General features: G+C 39.2%; 1 protein-coding gene and 1 pseudogene across 1 annotated transcript in view; one reads left to right on the forward strand and one right to left on the reverse strand.

Moving 5' to 3' along the window:
- PRKAR2B (protein kinase cAMP-dependent type II regulatory subunit beta) overlaps positions 1-19,947 on the reverse strand; it is a 100,516-nt gene that overhangs the window by 69,315 nt on the left and 11,254 nt on the right. The window contains exon 2 of the mRNA XM_042915236.1: positions 4,458-4,493. Coding sequence (XP_042771170.1) covers positions 4,458-4,493 — 36 coding nt within the window. The remainder of the gene's footprint in view (positions 1-4,457; positions 4,494-19,947) is intronic.
- Positions 2,507-3,902, forward strand: LOC122206246 (annotated as a pseudogene).

Raw genomic sequence — 19,947 nt, forward strand, 5'->3', positions numbered from 1 at the left:
GCAGAAAGTGTTGTTTAAGGTGCAAAAACGATCCTAAATAATTTTTTTAATGTTTATTTATTTTTGAGAGAGAGAGAGAGAGAGAGAGAGAGAGAGACAGAGCACGAGCGGGGGAGGAGCAGAGAGAGAGGGAGACACAGAATCCGAAGCAGGCTCCAGGCTCTGAGCTGTCAGCACAGACCCTGACGCAGAGCTCAATACTCATGAACGAGATCATGACCTGAGCCGAAGCTGGACACTCAACTGACTGAGCCACCCAGGTGCCCCAAAATGATCCTAAATGATGTATTTGTTAAATACTTTCTTAACGTAAACATCGCCTCATCCTCATGAACTGTAATAAATGAAAAAGACACAAAAAGGAGAAATGTTCTATTCCAATTACTCAGGTTGAAATATTCATTTTTGAAAGATGGAGTATGAATAGCAAAAGCCAAAACCTCAAAGATTTAGAGAACTCAGCCACAAGTTGAGAAATACACTGTAACATATTCTGTTTTCACTCAATCAACAGCGACTGATTACCTAGCAATACCCATAGCATGTTATATCATGTTACACAGGAGTTACTGTTGTGATTATTATTTAAAAATAGTGAATAAGAAAAAAACTCATATCACATAAGCTTCTGGTTGATTTTACCTGACTTATTTTTTTTGAAATTAAAGGTCTTACATAAGTTTTATAGTTTATTTCTGAAAAGAAAATTTATTTCTGAAATAAAACTCCATCAGAAAAAGATAACCTAAGAATTATTGTTAATGACCAAGTATGAAGTTCTACATTTTAAGTAGACATTTATTATTTTCAGGAAATGATACTTTAAAAGAAACTGACATATATCTCTACTACTAAATTAAGTTACTTTGAGCCACTAAATTAACAAAGAGAACTACAGAATTTCCTCCTCGGGATGGCTTAAGACTGTTCGAATATTCTTCTTTCCTGGAATAGTTTTAGACAAACTTCTATAAAAAAATTAGAAAGTCAAATAAATTACAGACATGTAGATGATTAACAGGTCCCATTCCTTTTCTTCCTTCTTATAGCACTGCTCTTTTTATCTAAGGTAGTAAATATAATTTTATTTTCCTTGCCTGAAAGATTGAAGATGTACATAAAATGCTTAGCACAGGGGGTCTCCAAAAGCTGGTTGGTCCTCTCTTCCTTCCATGTCAAGATTCATTCTCATAATGAGTTTCAGCATGTTATATTACTAGGGTAACAATTTTTACTCCTTTTGAGGCTTATTGCTGTACATAGTACAACCCTTAAGCTTGACATCATCCTGTTTGTTTTTCTTTAAGTCAGATTGTTTCCTGACATTTCCTATTGCCCGTGATTCTAGGAATAAGCACAACGTTTGACTTTAATGAGTGTTTCTTTGCTGGCATTCCACCTTCTCTACATTTCCAACCAAGTCTTCCCAAGATACACCGGACACAGACTTAGTGGTGGTAGAGATACGAAAATAATGGTGCTTCAAAATTTACCTACATGCTGGAGCCCCTGATTTATCAGTTGATGAGAAGTATACTGTACAACGAACACTAACGCAACTTGCCCAGATATAAATGTCTCATATCACACAGTTTGAGACAGAAAAGGGGACAATTTAATCTAAAACTCCTAAACTATGTGGCTGTGGAAAGAATTTTACAAGAAGACAAGGTACCACACTACAGATTCCATCTTATTGCTCCTCTCTTTTGCCACCACTGCTCATAAAAGACCACATCCCTGCCCTGGAGCACCTTCACACTTGATGGCTCTACTCTGGGATAACGTCTGATGCCTTGCTGACATAAAGCCTAATTCCTCACTCCACAAAAGCCATTACAATCCGCTCTTTGTTTGCAACATTTAAAATAAGTATGTCTTCAGCATACAAAAAGCTCAGGAGAATGAAGTAGATACTATCCCCACACAGCACATCTACTTAATCCCTGCCTCTTTCCTCACAGATTTGGTCACTACAGAATAAGAATAAATTGTACCAGTAATTGCGGGCAGATAAAAAATAAAACTTAACCTTAAAACACCTTTAATAATACAGCACAGATGGAAATGAGGTGATTTTATGAAATAAATTACTCATCTGTGTTATGTAAATGTCAAAACTGATGTGTCTGAAACGTCTACCTTATGTTTTTCAACAACAACAAAAAAATTCTAGTCATATTCAAAAGAAAGAGTAATTTTCTCAAATCAAACCTAGCAGTGTCATTTGTCTTCAGAGAAGGCACTCCACGGAAGTAACTTTTCCAAATAGTTGATCCGCTTCAATGCCCAAACTCACTTTACTTAAACCATTTTGGACAGAAATGTTCTCAACTGTGTCCAGTATTCCCTACCAATGCAGGTAGTGCACCGTACCAAGAATCTAATTCAAGCACTCGTGAGTGGCGAAGGTCTATCACTGTGACTAGGCATTCGGTTCCTAAGATATCTCTAAGACAGCAAGAGCCTCAGGGGCATTAACAAATGTAAAGCAATTAGCTCCTATTCCAAGTGGCCTCAGGATGACAAGTTCTCCCACCCGTATTTTCAGAGTTATCCTGTCCCTTCTTAAAAACTCTCATCCACCACTGTTTCTAGGGTGTCCTTTACCCATCTTCTAAATCACTGCTTCTGAACTGTGGCTGGGACATCAGCTAACCACGTAGACAATAACTGATCAAGAGCAGGAATAAAACTGGGGTGAGGGTCTCCATTTAAAAAGGTGCATTGGGGGTCTCCCCACGCAATGAGAAGACGGCAACCTGTGTGACTTTGACTGGAAAGAAGGAGAGATCCTGATGTTCCTCAGTGCCACCAGGATGATGAAGAACCACAGATCTATCACTGTGGAGCAACATACAGGCAACAACTTCATGTTTAGTAAAGTGGCCAATGCAATTCTTTTCTTCCGTCTGGATTTTCGTATGGGCCTGCTTTACATCACACTTCGCATAGTGTTCCTGATGACGTGCAAGGCCCCCCCACCCTCCACCCCAGCCGGATATGGGCCCTGAGTATATCAAGTACTTCAATGACAAAACCATTGATGAAGAGCTGGAGTGGAAAAGGAGGGTCACCTAGATTGTGGAGTTCTTTGCCAATTGGTCTAATGACTGCCAGTCGTTTGCTCCTATCTATGCTTACCTCTCCCTCAAGTATAACTGTACAGGGCTAAATTTGGGGAAGGTGGACGTTGGACGCTACACTGATGTTAGTACACGGTACAAAGTGAGCATGTCGCCCCTTGCCAAGCAGCTCCCTACTCTGATCCTGTTCCAAGGTAGCAAGGAGGTCATGCAGCGGCCACAGATTGACAAAAAAGGATGAGCTGTCTCTTGCACCTTCTGAGGAGAATGTGATCCAAGAATTCAACTTGAATGAGCTGTATCAAAGGGCCAAGAAGCTATCAAAGGCTGGAGATCACATCCCTGAGGAGCAGCCTGTGGCCCCAACCAACACGGAAGCACCAGACAGGAAAGCAAGAAGGACAAATAGAATCCCTGCCTTGTCAGTGCTTCCTCACCTTTGAGGTCCTGCCCCTTCCTTAACCACAGGCCCTGCCTGAGGCCTGGGCCTTTTATTTATGTTTTCCCTTTGGCTCTGCCTCAGTTAGGCAGGGTGCTGCTTCTGATTTTAAGGAGGCTTTCAGGGAATTGACAGGAACCCTCAGGGAAGGCCTCCACTGCTGTGGCCAACTTTCACTGGAAGGAGGGAGAGATCTCTGATGATGGGAGGAGGAAATGCTTGCCTTCCAAGCTTGGGTCAGAGTATCAGCTGCTGTCCACCACTCACATGTCTCCATCGGGCAGTGTTTTCATCCTTCCTCTTAGTGGACCTGCACAGTCTGCCTAGATTATATTAAACCTAACAGAAAAGGCCTAGGTATGGAGTCTGCACTAGGATTTTTCCCTCAAGGATCCTTACTTCTTTAGGCATTTCTGGCTTGGTCTGTGGCCTTCATTAATAAGGCTAACTTTGTCACTGGTCCCCAGGAGAAACCTTTAACCACTGAATTTACTCATTGGAGATAGTTTTGAATAATCCCCATAATTTTTGGAGTTTGGGAGGAAAAGGCATAGGTTTGAGACGTTCCTTTGTATGGTGGGGCTCAGAAGAAAGCTCTTGGGCAGGTATGAGGTTTCACTTAGTCTCCTACTTCCAACAACCAGTTGATGGTTTTCAATAATAAAGAGACTGGGATTTCCTTTAAAAAAAAAAAAAAAGGTGCATTAGCTCCAATGCACCGTCTGATTATAAGTTTAAACACTGAGAGGACATTTCCAATTATTTCCTAGTTCTTGATTACATCACATGGTTTTGTTTTCAGGGAAAATGACCGACAAATAAATCATTACTCCACAGTAATTATTCTCACCATACCTTCTTGTCCAATACCACTATTATTAGTTAAGAAATGTCACCATTAATAAGTAAAATCACAATACAGGCTGGCTTACCTGACGCGCGCCTTGTGAATCGGTTTATTACCGGAGCTAAAAGAAAAAAACAAAACAATATGATTACATATTATTATACGTATTATTACATAAGTTAATACAGGAAAAATAAGAATAAATAATGCAAAAGGAAGTGTCACAAATATATGAAAATTAAATGTTTAAATTCAATAGTAGCCAAGAAATTAAAATTAAAATTTCACCTGTTAAATTAGTCTCCCACAAAACACTTTAAATTTTAAAAAATCCCAAGTTTTGGATGGCTGAAACTACTTGACTAGGGATCTCTATGTAAATCTACATAATATCTTTGGAAACAACTTGGCAATCACATCAAGGACCATGCAGGGTTTGTGTGTGTCTCCACTTTTAGAGATTTATCTAACAGAAATACTACTAGGGAAAGAAAAATCAATATGTCTTATAAAAGGAGATTTCAAAATACAGGAAACAAGCCTAGCCAACAGAGTCTCTTTTTAAAACAGAGTTGGGGGGCCACAGAGGAGGAGGAATCTATGCACAACCTCATCAGAAAAACCATGACCTTTAAGGAAAAAAACCCTTTCAGCCAGCTGCAAGCCCTCAGCTGGGCGTGAACTTCCTCCTCATCGGGACACCAGAATTCACCTCACTCTGCACTTCAAAAGGAGCCAATGCAGTTGAACAAGCTCAACCCCTTATCTGCATATTAACCCAACCAATCCCAGGTAATTTAGTTTCAATCCCTGTGCTGCACAGAGGACCTGAGAGAACTATACCCTTGGCCCTCTGACTGATAACTCTACCCTGTCCTTTGACCTCCTTGGATCCAGCAACAACCTAGGATTCGGGTTTCTCCCTGAATCTGTGCTTCCTGAATTGCAATTCTAATTAGCCCAAATAAATATCTGTCTGCTTAAACCTTCAGTGGATTCTTTCTTGGTCGACAGGAGACTTCTATGTAGCAGCATCACTTTCACAATGAAAAAAAAAAAAGAGAAGACAAAATGAAAAATGCTTATTTACACTGAAATCATTATGAAGTGAAGCACAGTATATCTTTGGTATTCTCAGATTTAATATTTATAGTTCTGATCATTTCTGTGCAGCCCGGAGGTCAAGGCCTCCAAAACGGCATACTAAAGGGTGGTCTGTGGACGTGCATCTCTCACCTGGGAAGCCTACGATGGGCCCGCTGCCCAGACTCAACTCAGGCCTGTTGTTTCCTCCTGCTTTTGCTAACAGTTATGTCAAGAAGTGAGGTTTTCAAGAACTTTATTTCTTGAGATAAGCAGGTAAGGTTGAGGTTCATATTATACACAGAAAGGACATCATGTCCACAGTATATTTCGTGGCAAATGTCATTATATGCTATAATACTTTTTAATACTTCAAAACAGTAATTATAAAAATTGTTTACACTATGGAAATAGGTCAGGTTAAAAAAGAAGACAAAGAAAGGGGTACCCAGAGGGGCTCAGTCAGTTAAGAGTCCGACCCTTGGTTTCAGCTCAGGTCATGATCTCTCCGGGCTGCAGCACCCATTCTCTCTCTCTCTGCCCCTCCCCCACTCACTCGTGCTCTCTCTCAAAATAAATAAATAAACTCAAAAAAAATTCATTAAAAAGACAAAAATTTTATCTGCACCGTGGTTACACTCCATGAAAAATGTGGATGCGTAAGAACTTGTACTAGAACAAAACTGTGTCAAATGTTTTACAGGAACCCTTGCAACAACTGTATTAAATATCAGCGTGGCCATATTACTGATGAGGACATTTTTACAGTAAAGCTCAGAGATACTCATTTGCTTTAGATCACAAAGCCACTCCGTGGCAGAGCTGGAGAATGTGAACCGAGGCACATCTAGCAGCAAAATGCTGCCTCAGAGAAAAGAGAAAGCAAAACTGCTAACTCCTGAAATCACACAATAATAGGTAAATATTTCCTTCCATGTGGATTCCCACTGTTACTAAGGATTAATTTTTTTTTCAAAGTTTAAATTTTTTATGTTTATTTATTTTTGAGAGGGAGAGACTGAGCATGAGCAGGGAAGGGACAGAGAGAGAGACAGGGAGATACAGAATTGGAAACAGGCTCCAGGCTCTGAGCTGTCAGCACAGAGCCCGACACAGGTCTTGAACCCACAAACCATGAGATCATAACCTGAGCTGAAGTCGGGCGCTTAACTGACTGAGACACCCAGGCGCCCCAGGATTAATTCTGTGAAACAATTCACAAGCCCTATGATTAAAATACTACAGTTTACAGAAAATTCTATCTTTCCAGCTGATCAAGGGAGATAAAGTTACCATTATGTATATACCACAATAATTTAACCATATATTTGCAAAGTGACAAATTACTTCTATTAAAAAACCTTTCATCGGGTAAACTGAATGTTATGTATATTTACCACATAAAGGAAAAAGTTTTCTTAGACACTTTCAAACCCCTTTTTCACATCACCTTCAGAACCTAGTCTAGATTTCGAAAGCCTCCCCGGCAAACTCCAAGGACAGAGAACAGAGAGAGTGCAAAACATTTCCACCCCAGGAATGCTGAGAAGAGATAGTGCAGGCAAACAAAGACATGAGGAAGGCAAAAAAACCTATCTCAGCCTTGCAGCAAAAATAGAGTAGACATTCCCCTCTTGCTCTCTCCAGGCTCTTGAGACAATGAAATCACAGCACTAGTAGTTTCTGATCTGAAATGTTGGGAAGTCTTTGTTCTCTTGGGATCCCTTAGGTTTCTACATCTTTCTGAAGTGTTTAAGGCAGAGATTTGCAACACAAGTGCCATCACCATCTAGAAAGTGTATTCTAATTTTGTGGAGGCATTTTTTTTCCAATTGTCAAAGTAATTCAGAGGACGTCCTTGGCATCTGGTGGACAATGCAGAACCAACAACTGTCCTGAATCTCACCACTCTGTCCTGCACTGCTTTCAAGTATCCCACTGGATATTCAGATTGGCAAAAAAAGTCAACTTATAACCATCAGAACCTCGATCATTCCAATGTTTATATATAAACACCATTATTTTACACAGTTTTAATATACATTACATTTGCCACAACTCCCCCATAAATCAAAAAGATTTTGTAGGATTTGTTTGCATTTTGGTTTTTTTTTTTGGAATTTTACTAATAGACATTCATCATTTCAAAAAATCATGTCATTGGGATGCCTGGGTAGCTCAGTCTGTTAAGCATCATCAGACTCTTGATTTTGGCTCAGGTCATGAACTCACGGTTTGTGAGATTCAGCCCTGCATCGGGCTCTACTCGGACTGCATGGAGCCTGCTTGGGATTCTTTCTCTCTCTCTCTCTCTCTCTCTCTCTCTCTCTCTCTCTCTCTCTCCCCTGCTCACACACACTCTCTCTCTCAAGATAAAGAAATAAACATTAAAAAAAAATCATGTCATTGCAGCAATGCCACTTCAGGTATCTGAGTCACCAGTACTAAATGACCACATACATACTGAAGTCCACACCTGCTGGTATACACTTTACTTACTATGGATTACTTTCCTTTATTTCTCCTTTATATTTTTGCTAGAAATTGTATCAATTTTTAAACTGTGAGTAGACAAGTTATATGACTATCATTTCTACCTCCCAATAGTGAATGGGACATGGTATCGGGGCAATTAAGGAGATGAGAGCACCAGGCAAGTGATATGTAGTAGTCAAGGTAAACACTGGGTTCTGACAACAATTACCAAGAACTCAATCCCTTATATCCATATCCTTCCATACCCGTTTGCAGGGACGAAGCACAAGTGTTTCTTGCACAGTTTTGGCCAACTGATCGCAACCTCAGGGCGCCTGGGTAGCTCCGTGGGTTGAGCATCCAACTTCAGGAGCTCAGGTCATGATCTTGTGGTTTGTGAGTTCAAGCTCCACATCAGACTCTGGATCCTCTGTCCCCCTCTTTCTCTGCCCCTTCCCCACTCATGAGTGCTCTCTCAAAAATAAACATTAAGAAAAAAAAACTAATAGTAATCTCCACAATCTCTCTAGATTTTTTAGTCTAGCTACCAAAATGAGGAAGAAGGTTGTGATTCAGGATGGGAGTCTTGCTGTGAAGAAAGCAATGTACATCTGGGCCCAGTGTGCCTGTGTTCTCTCTCAGGAACTAGGTACAGAGAAGGGGAGTAGGAGGGAGGTGAGGAAGGACACTGCCAATATCCGGTTAACTCTTTCAACGAGGGCTGCCACACAAGGGCAGGGTAACCAACTGGATGTCAGGAGGCCTGCCCTAACTGGGGCCACGCCCCAACACCTTCCGTGACACCTGGGATGGATAGTGTAACTTTGACTTCAATTCTCAACTTCTAAAATATGAAAAATAAGACCTGCCGGCTTCCTTTCACAGGGGGTTTTAAGAAAGAATTTTAAAAGAACTTCAGAGGGGTGCCTGCGTGGCTCAGTCGGATAAGCGCCCGACTTCGGTTCAGGCCATGATCTCATGGTTTGTGGGTTCAAGCCCCATATTGGGCACTGTGCTGACAGCTCAGGGCCTGGAGCCTGCTTCAAATTCTGTGTCTCCCTCTCTGTCTGCCCCTTCCCCACTCGCACTCTGTCTCTGTCTCTCAAAAATGAATAAACACTAAAAAAAATTTTTAAGAACTTCAGAAAAGAATTAAAAAAACTAAAACAAAGAACTTAAAAAAAGAAAACATCTTTGAAAATGCCTGTAAATTCTAAATTCCTATTCAAATATAAGAAACTGATGTTTATTTACTGTGAGTTACTATGACCAATTTTAATATTACCATTTTTCGAAACATAGTAAGTAGACAGCAGTATAAACTCACAAAAGAAAAGGTTAACAGATGATGTTTCCAAATATGACAAGTCAAATTAAGTTTTCCCAGACTCCTGGTTTCCATCTTCAGATTTTCCTATTCTGTGGATGCTCTGTGTGCATTTACTTACACACACACACACACACACACAATACTGTAGACTAGAAGAATACAAAAGGAAAAAAATAGGAAATGTATCATCTGTCTGAAAAAGCAAGCAAATATGATTTACAAAACTCCTAGCATTTTTTTTTTTTTTGAGAGAGAGCAAGTGCATGTGAATGGGGGAGAATCCCATAGAGAGAGAATCCCAAACAGGCTCAGCACACAGTCCGACACAGGGCTCGATCCCATGACTGCAGGATAATGACCTGAGCCAAAATCAAGAGTCAGACACTCAAACAACTGAGCTACCCACGCATCACCAACTCCTAACACTTCTAAGGGATATTCTCTATGATCTTAGTGAATGCTCAAAGAAAAATATGGCAATATTCATATAGGTTTGACTTTCTCCCAACTGCCATTCCAGTGGAATACTGAAGAGTCCTATGTTCCTGTATCTACAAGCTTGTCTAACCAGTGATCTCCTCCATTCCCAGACTATATTCCACTGGATTAGTCTTAATTCCTCTGCTCTCAGGAGACCCAGAAGTATAACTGATTCGAGCCTTCTTTAATCTCAGAGTGTCCTTACAAGAAAATTGCTCTATTATTTGAGGTAACCTGAATGAGTCTCTCTATTCCTGGCAGTGAAAACAGCTTCCCACACCTGTGACTCAAGCTCAACTGGTGCCAGCAGCAGCTGCTTATCTCCTCACCTCTTCAAGGCCCTTGGTCAAAGCCAAAGCTTTGAGACAAAAGGCGCTAAGTAAACACCCACAGGGCAGGAATCAATAAACTCTGCGAAGTAAACAGAACAAGTCTCCTTGTCCCACTCATTTTACTGCTTTAGGGAATGTGGATGCAGGGCACTGGACACACAAAAGCCCCTGTCCCTGAAGAGCTTGACCAAGTCCAGTCGTATTTTCAAATAAAATGACTGAAGGATTTACACCATGCCAAGCAGCTACCCAACCAAAAAATTCAGGTAAATTCCACAGAAGATTTTTAAATAAACTTAAATTCTTTAAGTTTTTAAGTATGATCCAATGAGTTTGGTCTTCAAAAAATGAAAGCCAGATTGACAGAAGTGCATAGTTTACATCTCTGAGCATACGACTGTGAAGGAGGCGCCAAGTTAAAGAAATAAGAGCTCTGGGGCGCCTGGGTGGTTCACTAATGGTGATGGGTTCAAACAATGTAATGGAACACATTGTAGCAATTTAAATAATTTATTGTTGGGGCACCTGGGTGGCTCAGTAGGTTAAACATCCGACTTCCGCTCAGGTCATGATTTCACAGTTTGTGGGTTCAAGCCCCGTGTCGGGCTCTGTGATGACAGCACAGAGCCTGGAGCCTGCTTCGGATTCTGTGTCTCCCTTTCTCTCTGCCCCTCCCCAACTCGGGCACCTCATGTTCTCTCTCTCTCACACGAAAATAAACATTAAAAAAAAGAGGAAGAAGAAGAAAGAGCCCTGAGTTGTGTCTATGGTCATTAAATACACACACACACACACACACACACACACAAAATCATACTGTCTATATTGGAGCCACATTAGCAAAATGGAGCTTTTGCAGAAAAGTGTTCATATACCCTGAAATGAGATGTACAGAGTAGTCTCGGAATCAACTAAGTAATTAGCATCCCTATTCTCCTATTAGCTGCCTTTTCTAGCAATACACACTTTCTGAATCTGTTAACTGTCTAAATAAAAGATTCTGGAAATTATGTAAATTGAGACCATGTTAGCTAATTATTTTTGACACAGTAAACACTTAGCTCAAAATGAATTAATTTATCTTATGCTTGTGTTTCAAAAATTAAAAGTGAAGTCAGCCTTACCCTTGAACCGAGCAAGAATTAACTTTTTTAAGAAAGACTGACAGCAAAAAAGCAAATAAACAACAAAACCTGAATATTTTGCGAATTAACCTAACAGACACAATTTCAAACTTTCTTACACATGTTTAATTCCTGACACTGAGAAGGACCACTTATTTTCCATATTTTGTCAAAGGATGATGAGATGAGCCCCTGGTCACATTTGCAAATCCTCAGAGATACTCTTACTTGCTGCTGTCCTGTGAGCCTCTGAGTTGGGTTTCCAAGCACACCGGTGCCCACGAACCCACTGGGATTAGGCCTTTAAAGGGGCTCCTGGGTACACTTGGAGGGTACTCTCCAAAGCTTCCCAGTCTTGGGTCTCCAGGAGACACAGATTATGAGCCATGTGCCCTCCAAGTACTTGTGATCAGACATGATGGGAACTGTTGGAGGGGCAGGCATTTGGGGAACCAATTTTCTTCTTCCTTTCTGATTACACAATGTGAGATCAGGTGTCCAACTCACCTGGACATATGGAGCTTGGCTGGAGGCAGGGCAGAGGAGGATGAAAGACAGACACTTGAGCTTTTAGAAAGTGCCAGCTTGAAGGACCACTAAAAAGATGTACATTTTTGTTCTTTCTATTCATACACCAAACTCCTCAAAATATAACTGATATTTTTAAACACCAAGATGATAAACTATAACTATTACACCAGGAAAAGAAACCACTCCTACTTACTTTTGCTTATGAATGAACTTGATTCTCAACTTTTTAATTCATGACAACTTTACCCAAAATGTCCTCTTAGGAGCAGAAAATAACCTTAGGAGAGTCCTAAGGCTGCTAAGCTCATAAATTTACACACAGAACTGAGGCACTGACAATGCCGAGAGAAAGGTTCCCAAACACCTTTAGGATTCTAAAATGTGGGCTCAGAAGAGAAGATATAGGGAAAGGCCATTGTCAAAACTACATAAATTTAATCTCCACTTCTGTGTGTACTGAAACTGTCTCTTCTAAACGTACTTGATTAAATACATGCAAAGGGGATCTTTGTGGAGACTAATGGTCTGTTGTAAGAGTGAACAATCTAGGGGCACCAGGGTAGCTTAGTTGGTTAAGCACCCAGCTCTTGGTTTCAGCTCAGGTCATGATCTCACAGTTCATGAGTGTGAGCCTTGTGTCGGGCTCTTCACTGAGAGTGCAGAGCCTGCTTGGGATTCTCTCTCTCCCTCTCTCTCTCTGCTCCTCCCTTGCTCATGCATGCTCTTTCTCTCTCTTGCTCTCTCTCTAAAAATAAATAAACTTTTTAAAAAATTTTTTTAAAAAAGTGAACAATCCAGACTAGTTACCAGGAAAAACCCAAAGCTACAAGAGTTCAAAGTGTCACACAACCATAAAGTCACACACACACACACACACACAAAAACCAGACTCAGAAAGGGGTAATTAAGAAAAATACAATGAAGACAAACTGAGAAAATAATCAGGGATTATGATCAAGGCTGTCTAATAATAAAGGTACAAAAAGCTACATTCAAACCCTCCCCCATGACTTCACAGAGTGAACATGGCCCTGCTATTCCTGTATTTGGCTTGGAGGTCACCACCGAAGCCTCTCGGTGAACACCCAGTGGAAAGCAGCCCCTCCAGTTCCTTTCTAGAGCTCCTCCCAGCGCTCAAAGTGCTATCTCAAGGCATCGAGTGTATTGTGTTTATTGTCAGCTTCCTCCCCCAGTAGTCTGCAAGCTCTGTGAGCAGAGGGTCCTTCCTTGTGTGTCTGCTTCACTACTGTATCCCCAATGTCTAAAACACCGTTGGAAATAAATTAGGTTCAACAAATACCAAATGAATAGTGCCAATGGAAGTTAACATAACAGGTGGACTTCCTGACACCTAACCATTATATGGACAAATTTAAGTGCTATTCATACAAGTATTAAACGTGTAAAACCTGGGGGCGCCTGGGTGGCTCAGTTGGTTAGGTGTCTGACTCTTCATTTTGGCTCAGGATATCATCTCACAGTTCATGAGTTCAAGCCCCACATTGGGCTCTGTGCTGACAGTGCTGAGCCTGCTTGGGATTCTCTAGTCTTCCTCTTTCTCTGCCCCTCCTCTGCTCTCTGTTTCTCAAAAATAAAAAAATAAACTGAAAAAAAAAATTGTGAAACCTGTAAGTTAAAATACAGGATTGGCTGAAAACACAAAATAGACTTAAAAACAATAGAGCTTAACTAACCTTTAGCTTTTTGTACAAGGAGCAAAAAGCAATCCCATTTATGCCTCATAATTATGAAAACGTAACCCAGATGTTAGTGTCCGACAGAAATAACGAAAAAATTCACAAGATAATCAGTGTAGAAAACACTGGCACTTTTTAATTAAAATGTGGAAAACGACTTCAAGAGCATCCATGTTTCCAATTAAAAAAAAATCAAGATGAAACTGACATACAGGGAAATGCACAATTTGATGAATTTTGACAAATGTATATATGTATGCACCCAACACTCCAATCAAGATACAAACATTTCGCCTAGCTGGTTCAGTCGATAATGTGCAATTCTTTAACTCGGAACTGTAAGTTTGAGCCACACACTGGGTGTAGAGAGTACTTAAAAGTAAAATCTTAAAAAAAAAAAAAAAGATAAACATTTCCAGGCACCATGAGCCCCTTTACACAGTCAATCCTCACTACCCCATAGGGAGCTACTATTAGAATTTCTATCACCACAGTTTAGCTTTGCCTGGCTTTGAATTTCATCTGTTTCATATAAACGTGAGGTTCAGGGGGCGCCTGGGTGGCTCAGTCAGTTAAGCGGCTGACTTTTTTTTTAAATTTTTTTAATGTTTTGTAATTATTATTGAAGGAGAGAGAGAGACAGAGCATGAGCGGGGGAGGAGCAGAGAGAGAGGGAAACACAGAATCCAAAACAGGCTCCAGGCTCTGAGCTGTCAGCACAGAGCCCAACACGGGGCTCGAACTCACGAACTGTGAGATCATGACCCAAGCTAAAATCGGACGCTTAACCGACTGAGCCACCCAGGCGCCCCTAGCGGCTGACTCTTGATTTGGGCTCAGGTCATGATCTCTCTGTTGTGAGATGGAGCCCTGTGGTAGGCTCACGCTAAGCATGGGTGGAGCCTGCTTGAGATTCTCTCTCTCCCTCTCCCCTGCTTGCACACACAGTCTCTCTAAAAACAAAACAAAACAAAAAAACAAAAACACACACAACAAAACAAAAAAACCTAAAAACCTGAGAGTCATTCTAGCTGTTGAAAGGGTCAATAGTTTGTTCTTTTTTTATTGTTGATGGTATTCCACTGTATAAATACATCATAATTTGTTTACCCATTCTCTTGTTGATGGGCATTTGGGTTGTTTCCAGTTTGGGTTATTCTGAATAGTGTCTATAAATATTTATATACAATCCTTTTCGTGAACATATGTGTTTATTTCTCTTGAGTAAATGCCTAGTGTGGATTGCTGGGTTATAGGTGGGAAATGTTTAACTTTATAAAACCCCACATTTTTCCTAGGTGTACCATTTTACATTCTCACAGGCAAAATAAGAGAGTTCTTCTAGTTACTCCACATCTTTACCAATGTAGCCATTCTTCTGTGTATTGTGGCTTTTAATGTTTATTTATTTTGAGAGTGTGTGCGAATGTGAGCACATGGGCAGGAGCAGAGAGAGAGAGAGGGAGAGGGAGAGAAAAAGGGAGAGAGAATCTCAAGCAGGCTCAGTGCAGCCAGGACAGAGCCAACATGGAGCTCAAACCCACAAACTGCAAGATCATGACCTGAGCTGAAACCAAGAGTTGGATGCCTAGCCACGCAGGCGCCCCAGCGTTGTGTTGTGGTTTTAACTTTCATATCCTTAATAACTAAAAATCCCAAGCACTATCCTATGTGCTTAATGGCCATCCCGATGTCTTCTTTATTAAACTGGCCAAGTCTTTTAACTCGGTTTGATTAGGGGCTTCTCATTATTGAGTTTTACAGTTCCTTTTCTATATTTTCAGTAATGACAGAATATGTACTAGACAAAAAATCCTAGTTATAAGAACAAAAGTGATAAGTTACTTAGAAATAAAACTAAGAAGAGATAGGAAAATCCTTTTTGGAGAAAACTGGATAAATGGAGATGTATCATGTTCGTGTAGAGTAAGACTCAATATCATTAAAATGTCTTTTCTCTCCAAAATTTTTTATAAATCAAGTACAATTCCAATAAAACTCCCAAATGAAGTTTTTCACAAAATTTAAAAAGCTTCTCCTAAAAGATATATGGAATAATAAAAACCTATGAATAAACAATTCTGAAGAAAGATAAGGTGGGAGTTACTTACCATACATCAAGACCATGGAAAGTCATATTAACTCAGAGATATTGATGAACAAATAGAAAAACCATCAGAAAAGAATAAAGATGTTAAGTACATTCACGTTTATATGTTTCTTTTATTTATTATTTTTTTAAGAGAGAGAGAGAGGGTGCAAGTGAGTGAGGGGCAGAGAGAGAGAGAGAGAGAGAGAGAGAGAGAATCCCACAAGGGGAAGGGGGAGGGAGAGGGAGAGGGAGAGAAGTGGGGCTCACCCGAAGCAGGGGTCATGCTTACCCAAAGCAAGGGTGTTCACCAGATGCGGGGCTTATGCTCACACTATGCGGGGCTCAAGCTCACCCAAAGTGGAGCTCGAATTCACCTGATGTGGAACTTGAACTCACGACCCATGAGATCATGACCTAAGCCGAAGTCAGATGCTTAACCTACTGAGCCACCCATGAGCCCCCATTCACACATATATAGAAAATTGATATTCAAAAATCAGTGGGGAAAAAAGTCAATAAATGATGCATTTTTTTAAATTTTATTTTATTTTTAGGTAATGTCTACACCCAATATGGGGCTTGAACCCACAACCCCAAGATTAAGAGCCACATGTCGCTTTGACCAAGCCAGCTAGGTGCCCCTATGATGTGTATTTTAAAAAATGCAATGAAATTCCCATCCCAAACCATACAGAGAAATAAATTATCACTGTATTAAATCCTTAGGTATGAAACTCAACTTAAAATTTAGGAATTAAGAAGCTTAAAATCAAGAAAGTGCTCAACCAAAATTACCATAAACAACATGAAAAGACAGGCTCAAGACTGTGAGATTTTTCTAATGCATGTTACCCAACAAAGGATTAGTAACCAGAATGAGGAGAAAGAGGAGGATGAGGACGGGGAGGAGGAGGAGGAGGAGGATGGGGAGGAGGAGGAGGGAGAAGAGGAAGAGGAAAAATGGAAGGAAAAGAAGGAAGAAGGAAAGAAATCTTCCTATAAATCAGGAAGAAAAATACAATTAGCAGGATGAGAAAAATAGCACAGAATAAAAAAATTTTCCACAGAAGAGAAACTACAAACATAGTCCATGAACATAATAAAAAGATGCCCAGTGTTACTAGTAATCAGGAAAAAGCAAATTTAATTCACAATGAGATTTTAACATCCATCCTGCTGGCAAAGCTTGTTCAAATCTGATAACATATGTTACCTTGAATGTGGAGGACCAGGAACTCTTCCCCTCTACTGAAAAATAAAGTGGTGTAAACACAACAGTCTGAGGTGTGGTTAAAGCTGTGCACCCCGTACAACCAGCCTTTCCACACTTAAGTATCTACCTACAGCAGCAGTCCTCAAACCTTTTGGTCTCAAAACCTCTTTCCACTCTTAAAAATTATTTGCTTTAATAGGTTATATCCACTGATAATTGTTGTATTAGAAATTAAAATTGATAAATTTAAAAAATATTTAAAACTACCAACAACAAAACAATTACATGTTATTATAAATAACGTATTTTTATGGAAAATAACTATTTTCCAAAACAAAACAAAATTCAGTAAAAAGAATGACTCTGTTTTACATTTTTGCAAATCTAACAGAGGACAATTAGGTTCTCATATCAGCTTCTACCTTCAGATGTTTTATATCATACATCATGTACCCTTTGAAAAACTCTACTATACACTTACGACAGAATGGGGGGGGGGGTAAAAAGCAAAGAACACTATTATTATTATAGTTTTCACCCCACAGACTCCCTGAAAAGGTCTAGAATTGGGAGGGGAATGATTCTTCAAGGGGTCCCAGAACACACTTTGAAAACCACCTTTAAAAACTCTAGTATATGTGCATAACACACATATACACACACAATGTTCACTACAGCACTGTAATGACAACAAATTAGAAACACCCAAAGTTATTTATCAAAGACTAGATAAAGCATCTATTTACACAAAGGTATACTACATAGCAGTATAAATAAAAAATAAAAGTAAAAGTAAAATTTAAAAAATAATGAACTTGGGGCACCTGGGTGACTCAGTCGTTAAGCATCTGACTTTGGCCTCAGGTCATGATCTCATCGTTCTTGAGTTGGAACCCAGAGTTGGGCTCTGTGCTGACAGCTCAGAGCCTGTTGCGGATTCTGTGTGTCCCTCTCTCTCTGCACCTTCCCCGCTCATGCTCTGCCTCTTTGTCTCTCAAAAATAAATGTTAAAAACAATTTTTTTTAAAAATGAACTAAAGCTACACAAATCAACATAACATCATCTCAAAAACTATTCTCAAAAATACAGTGGAAAATTATAATTTACATAAATGAAACTTTTATAAGTGGCGCAATTTATACAGACTTTGAAAATATGCAAAATAGCACTATTTCTAAGCTATGAATAAATGCCTATGTAGTAACAGTGCAAAAACATGCATAGAAAATATAAATGCTAAATTTATCACAGTGGTGGAGATCTATGGGGATCTATAGTTAAGAAAACGGGATAAGAAAGGAGTACACAAGGGACTTCTATCACACGTGTTTTCTTAAAAGAAAAAGCCTCAGGAAAAAAAAAAGCCTCACGTGTATAATTGTTAAAATTTATTGAAGCTAGAAGATGACTTAGGTGAGTGTTCCCTACTTAGTCTCTGTTCTTTTCGGTACATTGGAAATCTCTCACAATTTGAAAAAAGGAAAAAATGTTCGCTCTACTTAATTTTGGCAGAAAAAAATCTCTCAAATATGTTCTGACATTATCAGAGCAACCAGATTAGTTCATGTTCTATTTTTTTAACGTTATTATCTCTGACTTACAAAAACTGTATATATATTTAAGGTGTACAACTTGATGTTTTGATGTATGTATACATTGTGAAAAGATCACCACAATCAAGCTAAATAACTTCTCAATCACCTCTACGTATTTACCACCGTGTGTGTCAAAATTTAACCTAACATCTATACTCTCAGCAAACTTCAAGCATACAATACGGTACAGTATTTATCATCACTGCTGCACAGCTGATCTCCAGAACTCATTCATCTTTCATTAACTGAAACTTCATACCCTTTTAATGCTAAACATTCTCTTAAAATATTTTACATAAAATCCCCTTTTTACAAATGAGTTTTTGTTAGAATTCAAACACTGAAATGCCTTTGGGATTCTTTTTAAGGGATTACAAGGAAATTATTTTAAGGACTTATTATGAATCAAAAGTCCTAATATTGCCTTATCGATAAACTGTCATTAGTGACAGTCTAATAGGAAATCAAAGACCTGTGAACAATGCCACGTATCCAAAAAGACGGTCTTTTTTTTTCTCCTAAAAATATATTAAGCTAGCAATGTGCAATGGAGCAAGTATAGAATTATGGGTTTTCAGAATAAAACCGCATTTTAATGGAAAACTTAGGAAGGCAGAAATTTGTCCCACCGTGAGCTTACTTTCATAAATATTATGACATGAGGAAATGGCAACAAGCTGTCAATGTAATATAACTATTTTTTCCCAATTAATTTATATTTTAGGCACATATTCATATTTTTACTACAGGCATCTGCCTCATTTAAATCAAGTGATATTTTCAATACTTTTACCTACATTTTCCTAAGATGTTTTAAAATGACTTGTGAAAACTTAAATGAAACTATAAACTTGGGAGAAGTTTACACAAATTTATTTATTCTACCAGTTAAACATGGGTTCTCAAAGGAGGAGATGGTGTGAAAATAAAACAAAGCTTTATGCCATTGCTTTTTTTTACTTTTTTTTTTTTTTTTTTAGATTGGACTATTTACCTTACATGTCAAATAGAATTAAAGTGCTTGAGATTTAAAGGAGCATGGGGTTTTTAAAGTCTGAAACACTTCACTAAACAATCTAAAGCCTTTACTTTTATATTTTTCACTAATAACTTTTTTCTAAAAGTACTATTACTATACTGCTTTGAAAGCGATCTTTAGTTTCTCACATTTCCAATCAAACTTCATTTTTAAAACTGTCCTGTTCTCACTGACTTCTAAATGTCGCCTGTTCTGTCACTCTCCCTCCAACAAACGTGCATGTAATACTTTACTGTATGCCAAACACTGTTAACTCATTTGGTTCTTACAACAACCCTCTCTGGTGAGTACTATCGTTATTCCCATTCCATAGATGAGAAAACTGAGTCACAGATGGCAAAGGAACTTGCTCAAGGTGCCAAAAGTTATTAATGGCAGAGCCAGCCATCTGGATTCAAATCCAAACTCCATGACAAAGTAAGTCATGTTTTTTGTTTAATTTCCATTGTTTCTGATTTTTCATGTCACTAAGTTTTCAGCAACTAAAAGCAATCTGTTTTCCATAAACTACTGGATTTAAGAAATGTGAGAGGTGCCTGGGTGGCTCAGTTGGTTAAGCATCTGACAGCTCAGGCTCAAGCCA

This window comes from Panthera leo, chromosome A2 (assembly GCF_018350215.1).
Source record: "Panthera leo isolate Ple1 chromosome A2, P.leo_Ple1_pat1.1, whole genome shotgun sequence".
In the NCBI taxonomy this organism is placed as follows: Eukaryota; Metazoa; Chordata; class Mammalia; order Carnivora; family Felidae; genus Panthera; species Panthera leo.